General features: G+C 45.0%; 1 protein-coding gene across 2 annotated transcripts in view; it reads right to left on the bottom strand.

The window, feature by feature from the left end:
* Positions 1–13,207, bottom strand: part of Usp13 (ubiquitin specific peptidase 13) — a 94,401-nt gene that overhangs the window by 51,452 nt on the left and 29,742 nt on the right. For both annotated transcript variants that reach the window (XM_055626119.1, XM_055626120.1), the window contains 3 exons: positions 10,494–10,615; positions 6,328–6,470; positions 3,640–3,824 (listed from right to left, as the gene is read on the bottom strand). In XM_055626119.1, the coding sequence (XP_055482094.1) occupies positions 3,640–3,824; positions 6,328–6,470; positions 10,494–10,615 (450 nt within the window). The remainder of the gene's footprint in view (positions 1–3,639; positions 3,825–6,327; positions 6,471–10,493; positions 10,616–13,207) is intronic.

The raw sequence follows: 13,207 nt of genomic DNA, 5'->3' as shown, positions 1-13,207 counted from the left end.
TAGATAGATAGATAGATAGATAGATAGATAGATAGATAGATAGATAGATAGATAGATAAAATACTGTTTGACCTCAGTAAAAAAAAAAAAAAAAAGCAAAGTCAAGTAAGATGGCAGATCAGCAAAGGTTTTTAATAATACCCAAAATCACCCAGGATTTGTTGGAAGGGGTGCCCTCACACACCTCTAGTGTCTAACAAATGATGTGACTCCAGTTAAAAGTCTAGTGTGACTAAAATGGTGACAACTTTAAAAGGGAAACTTAGGGCGGAAGGACTTAGGCTTGGTCAGGAGAGTGACTTCCAACTAGCATCTGAGTTTGAGCCTCAAATGCATGCTAATAAAAAGCCAAGCACAGTGGCATGCAGTCATAATCCCCGAGGTGGAGAGGCAGAATTAGGCAGAGTGCTGGAATTTGGTGGCCAGCAGCCCGGCCCAGTCAGCAAGCTCAAGGCCAAGGAGAGACCATGTCTCAAAACAGAGAGATGGCTCCTAAAGAGCCGTACCCAAGGGTGACCTCTGTCCTCAGCACAACATGTATACACAGTGCATCTGCACACATGAACACACATGCTAAATAAATTAAAAATGTACACAGAAAAAAGAATTAATCTGCGTTGTCATGACAGACCCACTGAAATACAAGCTAATGATTTAAATACTAAGCCAGCTGGTTAGCAAAAATATTTGTGCCTTATATGCCCAAGATTTTATATGGAATCCGAAGAGGAGGGAAGGGTTACCTGACTTCACTATTAGAATTGTAAATAATCCACATTTGCAGATTGGTCAAGTGTTGTTGCTGTATTGTCTCTTTTGTCAAATTGTGACAAAATACCCAGCAAAGGTGACTTAAGGAAGAAAGGGTTTATTTTAACTCACAGCTCAAAGGTCTGATTCCATTACAGTGAGGGAGTCATGGTGTCAGGAGTGCCACATGGGCAGCAGGTCACACGGCAGCCAATCAGAAAGCAGACAGGGATGGATGCTTGTACTCAGCTCTTTTTCTCCTTTTTATGTGGTTTGGGACCCACAGGTGGTCGCATTCAGGGTCAATTCAATAAACCCAAGCTAGAAAACCCTCATGAACATGTCATAGGTGATTTGAGGTCCTGTCAAGTTGACAAAAGAAACCATGACAGTCAGGGTGCTCTGATAACTGGGTTTCTTATCTGTTGGTTTGTGCTGACTAGTTTTATGCCAACTTGACATAAGCTAGAGTCATCAGAGAGGAAGGAACTTCCATTGAGAAAATGCCTCCAGAAGACCCAGCTACAAGGCATTTTCTTAACTAGTTATTGATGGGGGAGGGCCCAGACTATTGTAGGCGTTGCTACTCCTGGCTGGTGGCACTCCTGGGTCCTATAAAAAAGCAGGCTGAGCAAGGAATAAGGAGCAAGCCGGTAAGCAGCACTGCTCCACAGCCTCTGCATCAGCTCCTGCCTCAAGATTCCTGCCCTGCTTGAGTTCCTGTCCTGGCTTCCTTCAAAGATGAACAATGATTTGGAAGTGCAAGACAAATAAAAACCCTTTCCTCCCCAACTTGCTTTTGGTCATGGTGTTTCATCACAGCAATAATAACCCTAACTTATAGGCATGGTTCTATAAAACACTGACTGAGATGGCACAGAACATAGGAAAGTCTGTAATGTTCTCTTCCTCTTGTGTACTAATTGTTCTTTTGTAATGATAAAAAAAAATCATGACCAAGGCAACTTATAGAGAGAAGAGGTTTTTGGACTCATGGTTCCAGAGGGCTAATCTATAAAGGTGGGGAGGCATGGCAACAGATGTGCAGAGCAGGAAAGCCAGAGGTCACATCTGGACCTCATGAGGAAGCTAAAGGAGTGAACTGGCTGGATAAACGTTCAAAGCCCACCTCCAGTGACATACATCCTCCAGCAAGGCTTCATGTTCCAAAAGCTCCACACCCTCCCCAAACAGTGCCTGTAACAGAGGACCAAGTGTTCACATGAGCCTGTGGGAGACTTTTCTCATTCAAACCACCACATCTTCCGGCAATGCAAAACTTTCTGCAACCCCCTAAGGGACACAGAGAAGGCTTTTTGTGTCCCCCTCTCCATCCCTTTATTCACTGCCCGTCAGTCAGTGTTAACCATCACCTCTAAGTTGCAGTGTTGACTCCCGAAGCAGAGCCTGAATTTCTCTTTAAAGTCCAAGAACACTCAGAATGAGGCTGGTTTATATACAGTCTTTCACTTGGATGAAAAAGGTTTCGTACCTGCGCCTCATACCTTTGCAACCACTTTTCTTTAATGAGTTCAATAATTCCCTGATGAGAAGTTGGGGAAGGAGAACAAACCTGCGGCCAGCCTAAACTACATAGCGAGCTCAGGGCCATCCAAATACACAGAGAGACTGTCTCAAAAAACCAAGAATAACAACAACAACGCTGACTCCATGAACTCTGGAAGCAGGAGAATTCTTCAGATTTAAAATAAAAGAAGCCTAACATGCCCTAACGACTAGCCCTCAACCATAAAATGAATGGGAAATGCAGCCAGCTGACAGGAAAGCAATGGTCAGACTTGAAAACCTAACCCTTGAATAGGAAGGCTTTGGTCAGTGAACTCTGAGGCAAGAGAACTCCATCACAGACAGTCACAAAGAGGAAAGAGAAAAGACAGGTGTCATTATTCTTCTACAGACCTCATCACAGCTTAGAGTAGAGAAGAAACACATGCAAAGAAAGCTGAAAAGATGGAGGTACCAGGCCTGGGTGCTCTTCTAGATGCGAGTTTAAAAACTGTCTCCGCAATGACAAGATGATGGGTCCTCGTGGCCACTGCTCAGCGTTTAAATTTGGCATCTTGGTGTGGAATTATTTCCCTTTCCCATCACAAAGTGGTGGGAGGAATGAATGACATGTGTAGATGTGGCCTGCGAGCAGAGAAAGAAAAACAGCTGGCCGTCCAGGCAGCAATGTGACCCTTCTGAAGAGCGGAGACACGTCATCACTGGAGCTTGTCACAAGTGCAGTTTTTAAATGTTTTCTTTTCACATTTTTGCCTACCTACCTATTTATTTATTTATTTATTTACTTACTTACTTACCTTTGTGTATGCACACACAGACACACCCACACACATTGGCAGGTACACTCTTTCATGCCACAGCACACATACGGAGATCAAAGGACTACTGTAGGAGCTGTCTCTCTTTCCACCATGTGATGTGGGTCCTGGGAATCAAACTGTTGGGTAATCAAGTTGTCAGGCACGGCAGCAGGCATCTTTACCACTGAACCAGATATCTCTCCAGCCCCCAATTTCCTGTGCTATATCATTCATCCCCTAAGTGGTTCTAATAATGTCTATAATCAATTCTAGGGTTGCCTCCTGCCATTTTAATAGAGGATTCAATACGTACATCAATTCCTAAATCCTACTTCCTGCTTGGGTCCCCTCAGCCATGAGAAGACAATTTTCACTCACGTCTTAAAATGAAAGCCACTGGGCTAAATGGTTTATGCTCATGGAGAACCACCAGAGATGCAGGGTCAATGTCCCCAATGAGAACTCTCAAGTACTCACACAGCAATTAATAAGAGGCAAAGCCCAGATCTCAGACCTGCACTGAGACACTCATGAGATGCCAGTCCTGCAGAGCCACACTCACCTGCCCCATCAGGTGTGATGGTGCCCAGCTTCACAGCTAGGGGGTAGCCTGTGTCTCTGTGATGTTCCAGTGCATGGCCATTGCCCCCCGAGCTGTCAAAAAACCACTTCCCACACAGAATAGAGCCGTCAGTCAGATTCAGCCAGAGGTTCTCCCGCAGGTCACACCGGGCACACTTCCAGCCACTAGGAAGTCATCAGAGAACAGTCAGAAGGGCCAGTACATGGAGAAGTCATTGACACGTGAAAGGTGAACAGTGTCTTACTGGCAGCTCTTCCCCGGGGATATTACTGCTCTCCATCCAGAGCACAAAACCATCCCAGTGCCCTGCCTGCCTTCTAAACTGGGTCAGAGACTGTCAGCACCTCCACTGTGGCTCTTTAAAAACCTGTCACATGACACGAAGGGCAAAAGAGAAGCCATGTCCTCCAAACTCCCACTTGCAGGACACTGGCTCCTGAACAGGGTACAAACATGGATGAACCTGTGTGGAAGACATTTCCAAAGGGTTACTCATACAATGGTAGAGGCTGATGTGGATAAAAACTACACTGCATGTCCCAGGAAGGCCTGTCTGTCAAAAGCATGGTCTTCAGTGTGTCATTATGAAGCCAACAAACTTTGGAAGCTATTATAAGGACATAATGTCCCTGGAAAATGGTTGTCTAAGTATTTACATCTGAGGGTATAAATTATCGGTACAATCAGCTTTGGTCAAAGAGGTTTCTTTGCAGTGGGCAGCAAGGGGCTGTGAAGCCTAATAGCTAATCAACATGCTGGGAAGAGGAGGCTGCAGAATGCTCAGCTATTCGGAATACTGCAGGAAGAACGTGAGAGGTGGAGTGTTGTGGAACACCGTCTTGTGGGGATGACACAGCAACTGCACTCTTTAGTTCCTAGCAGCTGTGACTACAAGATGGGGCCCATTCCATCATAAAATAGGCAGGCGCTCATGGGGCCTGCCCTTCCCTGAGAACTTACAGGCAATTAAACATTTTCTTCAATGGTATTGTCATTGGTAAGGTGCCATTGCGCCTACGCTCCTCTGAAGAGCCCTAATTGAACTCAAGGAACCCCAAAAGAGAAAGGCAGTAAAGTAGAAGAGACTAGTTTCAAAGAAGAAAGGGATGAGAGGGGGTAACAGGAGGGAAATGTGAGCAAAACAATTACATATACATATATATATGAAAATATCATATATATTGCTGGCTAGTTTTGATGTCAACTGACACAAGTTATCGTTATTTTGGAAGAGGGGATGTCAACTGAGAAAATGCCACCGTAAGACTGGCCTGTGGGAAAACATGTAATGCATTTCCTTCATGTTTGATGTGGGAGGGCCTAACTCCTCACTGTGGGTGGTGGAACCCCTGGGCAGGTGGTCATGGGGTGTGTAAGAAAATGGGCTGAGAAGACATGAGGAGCAAGCCAGTACGTGACATTTCTCCATGGCCTCTGCTTCAGTTCCTGCCTCCAGGTTTCTGCCCTGCTTCAGTTCCTACTCTGACTTCCCTCAGCAATGGACTGGTAGCTGGAAGCATTAGATGAAATTAATCCTTTCCTCCACAGTTGCTTTTGGTCATGGTGTTTTATCACAGAAATAGAAACTGACTAAAACAGCAATCAAACATGAAACCTATTATTATGCAAGATAAATATACTTTGATAAAAATTTTTAAAAAGAGGTATAGCTGAAGATAGTTTTGTGTTCATTGAGCGTACTCTTATTTTTACACTTTATTTACTTTTATGTGTGTGAGTGTTTTGCCTGAACGTATCAAAGTGCACCATGTATGTGCTTGGTGTCACTGGGACTCTCCCCCGCCTCCGCCCAGAACCGGAGTTACAAACAGTTTTAAGCTGTCATATGGGTGCTACCAACCAAACCCAGGTCCCCTGCAAGAGCAGCAAGTACTCTTAACCACTGAGCCACCTCTCCAGTCCCCACGGAGAAATGTTAGAGCTCAGGGCCTCCCTCTCCTCTCTCCTTTCAACACACCATGCACTAAACAGCATGTACCAACACAGGAACCCCACGCCACTGCCTAAAAGCAACGGGGCCAACTAACTGTGACTTACGCCTCCAAAACCACAAGCCAAGACACACTGGTCTCCTTATTAAGCATTCAGCACCTACTGCAAAGGCCCAAGAAATGTTCAGAGAGAAAATTTTATCTCTTTGGTTTTTGTTTTCTTTCCTTTGTAAAATAATATTTTAAAGTTCACATACAAAATGGTGGGTCTCATTGTGAGATGCCATGCATGTGGATTTAGTTCGTTCTGAAAACTCTTCCTCCACACTGCCTTCCCTCGGGCCCCCTTCCTCTCTCCCCCTGCTTTCATATCATGTGTGTTCCACTGCCCTGTTTTACTCCATCACTAAAGATCTCTTCCTGCAGCCATGATTCCCTTTCAAGTTTCATGATCTGTACATGCACAAATACACATGTGCAAATGTGTGTGTGCACACACTTACGTAGCTTTAAATCTAAGTCCTCACAGGAGAGAAAACATGAGGGATTTTGCCTTTCAGAATCTGGCTTATTTATAGTAACAATTTCCAGTTTTTGTTGGGTCTGTAATAAAAGGCATCGGTTAAGAAAATATAAAACTGCTAATTTGGAGAAAGGTCAGATGTTGCTTTCACTAGTTTGAGGGTAGACTTCCATCCTGCTAGCAGACTCTCACCTGGGAGGAATCCTGACCCCGTTGTCCAGTTGGACGAGGTTGTTGGCGTACTTCGATACTGGCAGTTCGTTTTCCCACGTGTCTGGATCCTGCTTCCTGTACGGGGACTTGGAGCTGAGCACTGCGTCGCAGGCAATGGTCACCTGTGAGGCAAAGCCAGGCGGAACACTGAAAACTCAGCTTCTAGAAGCGAGCGTCGCTTATTCATACGTGCAGCCTCGCTGAGGACACACTCAGTTACGCCATAGTGGGGCCTGCTCCCCTCGACCGGGCTAGATTTGGCCCAGAGCGTGCGGTACCGATGACGGCATGAGAACAAGGAGGCAGATTCATTCATCTGCTCCGGGTTAGCGTTTACACAGAATAATCCCTACCACTTAGCAAGTGGGGTGAAAAGGGTGAGGGAGGAAGTTAGGAAGAGGAGAGCCTAGGATCTGGCTGAGGGCTGTGTTTCCTCCTGATGCACCAAGGTATCCGAGGTCCTCAATTCACACAGCACGGGGTCAAGGGCACCTGAGTGGAATGTACACAGCACAGCTCCACTTCTCAGTCTAATGCAGAGGACACTTGGGACACTGTCAAAGGACAAGCCTGGATGTCCCTGAGCTAGGTGGTTCCACTCTCAGGCATGTTCCATGTCCTGCTTGATGCCCTCTGCTCAGCAGAACAGGAAGACAGGTGTTCTGCTTTCTCTCCACACCTGTGCCTAACGCTGCGAGCTATTCTCCAGCTGCCTGTAAAACTCAAGAGTCTGCTAAAAAGTAACGGTGCAGCCATTTTCAAAACGGTCCAGCCGCTCTCCAAATGCTTAAACAACTGCTGCAGGACCCAGCAGATCTACAGCTAGGGATATATCCAACAGGCATTAAAAAACACAATTATAAGAGGATGGATTAACACATATTTGTAATAGCATTTTAGCTACAGAACAAAAGCAGATCAAATGCCTATCGATGATAAATAGAATGAAAAAAACCAAATGTAATAGGTTCACACAATAGAATTTTATTTGGCAATAAGAAGAAATGGGATTCCAATATACAACGCAATGTGAATAAATCCAGAAAATGTATGCTGAATGCAAAGAGCCAATCACATTTCTTTGGGGCCTCAGAAAGCTTATCAGCATAAGCACGTATGGATATTAGACCTTTCAAAATGGACGCCCTTACTCATGCTATATAACCTACAGCTGTCCTGTCAATGGTCACAACATAGCTTCCACCCCCTGGCAGATCCCGTGCCTGGACCCCGAAGCCTCAGCACTTCACCCCAGCAACCCCGTCCTCAGCACAGCCTTCCACCATGCCACATGGCATGATTTCCCCGCTGTCTGGGAAGTCCGGATACTTATACACAGTGCAGTTTTCACCGTAAAGATGTTGAAAAGAATCCCAGCATACAACTCGGGATTCATGAGGACCAGAAGATGGAGGGGCAGCCTAGGCTATATAACAAGACCCTGTCTCAGAGCAGAACAAAACAAAAGACCATTCCACAGTATAACCGGTACTATGCCACTGAACCACACCCCACCCTAAGCTTATGTGTGTGTGTGTGTGTGTATAAAGTAAATTTTTAAAAAAGAAAGGACATATTAAAAAGTTTTGCTAGACACCTGCTAAACATGATCATTAAGATTAAATTACTTAACCTTAATTAGCCTTAATAAGGCCACATAGTCAAACTGTTCCTTCCTCACTACTTTACCGTATCTTACAGTCACCTCTGTACTCCTAGTATTTTTACTAGGAATGTGTTAGCCGAATGTTGCAAATTCCAAACTGCAGTGTTTCTTCCCAAGTGTCTCACTGCTGGCCTGCAATCAGCCGTGATGGAGTCAGCTGTGGCAATCAGTAAGCACAGGGCAGCTTGCTCCACTCACACAGGCAGTTGCCAACGGAGCTCCTCTGGCAGAAGGCCGCTGCAAGCCCCTTCACTCAGGGGTGGACCGTCCCTCTGGGAGATCTCACAGGGTAGCTAAATGAAAGTGTTCTGTGCTGCCATACCCGAGATACGAATGAAGAATCATCTACCGAATATTTTGTTTAGACCAAGCATTTTCTTTTTATTTAAAAGAGAATCCTCAGACACTAAAAACATAGCAGAAGCATAAAAAGAAAGTGAAGTAACTAGACTCCTTTGTGTAGCTAAAACCAGGGCTGGCATCAGGGACAAACCCAGGTTTCCCTCTACCAGCTCAACCCACCTTCGGAGTTCACTTGCTTTCCACTGTCTTAAAATGAAATTTTATTCAAGTTTTTGCTTTAAAGTATTCCTAAAGACCACTATTAAAAATTATGATATATCTTCCTAATTTTGGATTTCATGGGCATTTCCTTACATCATTCAACTTATATTCTGAATAAAGGAATCTTTTAACAATAGTGTATAGAGATGGTTCTGTTTTTTGAATTTTGGGTTTTTTCTTTTGTTTTGTTTTGATTTGATTTTGTTTGAGACAGGATCTTATGCAGCAGTGAACTCCTAGCAATTCCTCTGCTTCAGCCCTCCCGTGCAGGATTACAAGCATGACTCACTGTGCCTAGTTTGAGGCTTTTCCTTACTACTTACTTTTCTCACCTACAAACCTTCACATGAAAAGGTGAATGAATGAAAAATTCTCATGACATTTATTCACAATATGCTTCTTTACTTCCTGTCCACAGCAAAACCAGAATTATACTGAACTGGAGCAATAACAATTCTCAGCATTGAGGCCAGAGAGATGGCTCAGCGGTTAAGAGCACTGGCTGCTCTTCTAAAGGACCCCAGTTCAATTCCCAGCACCCCTATGACAGCTCACAGCCATTGGTCAGTTCCGGGAGATCTGACACCCTCACACATACATGCAGGTAAACCACTAATGCACATAACATAAAAGCGCTCTCAGCATTAGAGACACACGAGCATTAGCACACTTCAGGCTAAGCTTCGGCTGGAGGAAGACCATTCTACCCACTAATGTATTTTATTCCTGGTAACAGCCACGAGTCAACATGGGAGGTCTGAGGAAGCAACAGCAATTCATTCCCACAAGCCTCACTGAACACCTCGTATGGAAAAGGATGCTTTACACTTAGTGGGAGGGCTGCTGTGCACAGACGCACAGCACTCTTATTTCCGTGTTCTTTAATTTAGCTATCAGATAAATCAGAAGAAAATAGGGTATTTATAAACCTAGTCCCTCCGAACATGGAAACTCTAAGCGCAAACAGAAGTGACTGAGCAGATGATTCTCACTGGTCTGGGCCTGTGTCAGAAGGTTCTGGGACCCACAGGCCTGGCTTTGGTTCTGGTGAAGTTTAAAGAGGAAAAATCAATAAATAAACAAACTGGCATGTCGAAAGTCAACCCACCTTGCCCCCACTGCCATCTGGGACCAGGCTATAGGAAACAGAGCTCACTACCAGAAATATGAGGACGACACCATCCTGGTTCTCAGCGAAGCGAAGGTGGGGTGCATGGTTGCCTCCCTGGTGCGCCCCAGGACACGACGAGGGCAGCTGGATCTTTTATGACCCACTGCAGCTGCTCCAGAGGGCAAACTCAGCCAGTGTCTCATACAAAATCTTACATGGGAGAGCAGCACGAAAACCTTACAAACACCCTGTCATCCTCCAACCAAAACACACTCCTGTCCAGCTGTCCCAGCACCTGGGAGACTTGCACACTCTGACAATCCCCGCTTTGACAGTCCCAGCAACAGACTGGCCCAGACGTAGGAGCCAGCACAGCCAGAGGAGCCCAGACTCATGGGTGATGGAAGCCAAACAGAGGTGGCAGAGAGGAGGTGGGCAGCAATACAGAAGGGCCACTCTGGGAGAGCTCAGAGGAGACAGATACTCCTCTTCACACTTTGTCTCTCTCTATCTTTCTTTATTTCATTTTATTTTATTTTGTTTTATTTTGTTGGCTTGGTTTTAGATACAAGTCTCACTATGTGGCCAGGGTGGCCTTGAACTCACTATTTAGCCCAGGCTAGACTCAATCTCATGAGCCTCCCACCTCATCATCCTTAGTGCTAGGATCATAAGCATGTGTCACCACACCCAGCTTTTGCTCCATTTTATCCTCTTCTTCCTCTGGACCGGCCTTCCCTACCCACCCACACATACCACACACACACACACACTAGAAATGCAGCCACATGCACACTCACTAACCAGAGCTGGTAACTCCTCAATGTTTGGAAGGGCTATTTCATAGTGGTCTGGGAATATAACAAGTTTGGCTTCGTCTTCGTATTCATAATCGTCACTATTTAAATCGTCATCCATATCTAGATCTGAGGAGAGAATAAAAACAAAGAAGTGAGGAAAAGCGTGGCCCATGCTGAGGCAACCCTCACAGAGAATCCACAGGGTTAAAACACAAAGGCCAGGATCCTACCCTGACAGGATTGGCCATCCTCCCACCCCACACCAGGAGAAACAGACCCTGCCACCTTTCCTGAGAGGTGCATATTTGTTTATCAATGACTGAGTTGCATCATAAAACCTTACAGGGTGGGCATACATGCTATAAACTGAATTCATCAACAAAACAAAAGAAGTGTGTGTGTAAGGTCAAAGGTCAAATTCAGGTATCATTCCTCAGAAGCCAGGAGTTCAGTGAGGCTGGTTAGCCAGTGAGCCCTAGAAACCTGCCTGTCTTGGCCTTCTTGGTGCTGGGATTACAAGTATGCACACCTATTTGGGGGATCTGGGTTACAAGCACTCTACTTACTGTGCCATTTCCCCCACCCAAAAGCACATGAATTCGAGCGTGGGTAAAGCTGGCTTCAATACTTTAATGCCCTCACATTTAATACACCTTAAGCAAGTCACAAACTCTAACCCATGTGCTTCCATCATGTCCAGCATGGAGAAGGTAGCACTCCCCTCACGTAGGAGAGAAATGAGATGTGGTAGAGAAGAGACCCAGCACAAGGTAGGTCTCCAATAAACAGGAGCTGCTGCTTAGAAACCCACCCCTTCTCCTTTACTGCCCCTCCCCCCCCCCCCCGCCCTCCCCATGTCCAACAGTGGCTGGACTCTTGCAGGCTAGAGGGAACCCATCATTTGAGCAGTCCTGTTGTACTAGGGCCTGGAAAGTTCTTCATAAGTAAAACACGTCTCTCCAGAACACCCAGTCAGGTACCCTCTGTGCTTGGCTCATCTGTGGGAAATGTCCGGACATAATATTTCCATGGACACTGCAGCCTTGCCCTCCCCCCCCCCCCCGGGGTGCCAGCGTCCCAGGTCATGTTTGTGTATTTACATGTTCGGGACTATGGTGATGAAAACAGTCACGTGGTGTTGCACTCACATGCAAAGTCACACGGACACATGGACTTTGCAAACAGAAAGTTGCTGGGCTGCACTTCAGCGGGCACCTGAGAACCAAGGATCTAAATTCTATCACCACCTATAACGATACGCTGGCCCACTTCCATGTGCAGCTCGGCTTTTCCCTCCCAAAAGCAGGACCATTTTAAGTTAAAAAATAGGATACATCAAAAATGTAAGCCAAACATAACACCAAAATAAAGACTCCCAATGTTACAAACTACTTAACAAAAGAGAGTTTCAAAGGAGAGTCTAATAGTTAAACAACTCAAGAAACTTACATAAAGGGAAAGATTCAAGCAAAAAAAAAAAAAAAGACATTTGGATGTATCATAAAAGACTGAGGCTAAACTAGGCTCAGTGACACATGCCTTTAACCCCGGCACTCAGGGAGGCAGGTAGATTGATGTGGGTTCAAAGCCAGCCTGGTCTACAAAACAAGTCCAGGACAGCCAGGGCTACACAGAGAAACCCTGTCTCGAAAAAGAAAAACAAGATTGAAGCTCCACCATCTATAACAAAATCAGAACCAAAATGTTCACTGAGAAAGATGGTCAGTTCAATACTACAGCAGAGGTGTAGAAAGGTTTACTCTGTTTAACGATAAAAATAAATACCATGGGACCCTCAAGGCAAAGGCAGCTTTGTACTAATCCCATGCACAAAAATTGGAAAGGAGGGAAGGAAACTGTGAAAGCGGGAGTTTCAAATGAGTTGCTCCACCCCAGGTGCTCTATTATTAACATATAATGCACATAGCAGTTTTAAGGAACAGAGTATGAATGCCATGCTTTTGTGGACAGACACACAAGATATTACCTATTTCTTTTCTATACAAAACATATGCACTTACTGCTACTTCAAATGGTGTCTGGCCTGAATAAATAGAGTGAAGGAAAAAAGCCTGCTCTGGCATTTACCAAGTCTGTAACTCTGGGTGAGTTACCTCCTGGACAGTTAAGCAGATTCAACAGAAAGAGGTCTTCAGGAACCTAAGGTCAGATCTGGAACTACTCTAGAGCCTGGAGCCACCACAGGTGACCACCATTCTCCTCCTCATCGTCTATAAAATCCTAACAACACGAGGAGCCTCCACACACACCCCAGGGCTGGTCCAGCTCTGAAGCAAAGCTGAAACGAGCTTCAGAAAGACTATGATATACGTAGGGCTCTCTGTGAGTCACCTAAGTGTGGAGACTACGAGATTTCACATGCTTCGGTTAAGCTCAGAGAACACGAACAGCTCTTATCTGCCTCCCACACCCCTAGCCCCATTTATTAATGTCCTGAGGCTGATTTGACAGCATATACTACACAAAACACATCTGTCAAAAGGCTTCAGACACCAATGCCATGCTGTGCTCAAAGCAAGAACATCAGAAGGGTTATTACTCTTACACAGGTAACCAACCACTACCTCACAGGAGGAAATCTATGCTCGGTCCCTATAAACTTGGGTTAATATATATTTGTGTGTGTTATTTATATTAATAATATAATATAATATAATATAATATAATATAATATAATATAATATAATATAATATAAT

The sequence above is a fragment of the Psammomys obesus genome, unplaced genomic scaffold (assembly GCF_907164565.1).
Source record: "Psammomys obesus unplaced genomic scaffold, mPsaObe1.curated_primary_1811, whole genome shotgun sequence".
Classification (NCBI taxonomy): Eukaryota; Metazoa; Chordata; class Mammalia; order Rodentia; family Muridae; genus Psammomys; species Psammomys obesus.
The sequence above is the reverse complement of the archived record's forward strand: the minus strand, read 5'-3'. Positions and strand labels throughout refer to the sequence as shown.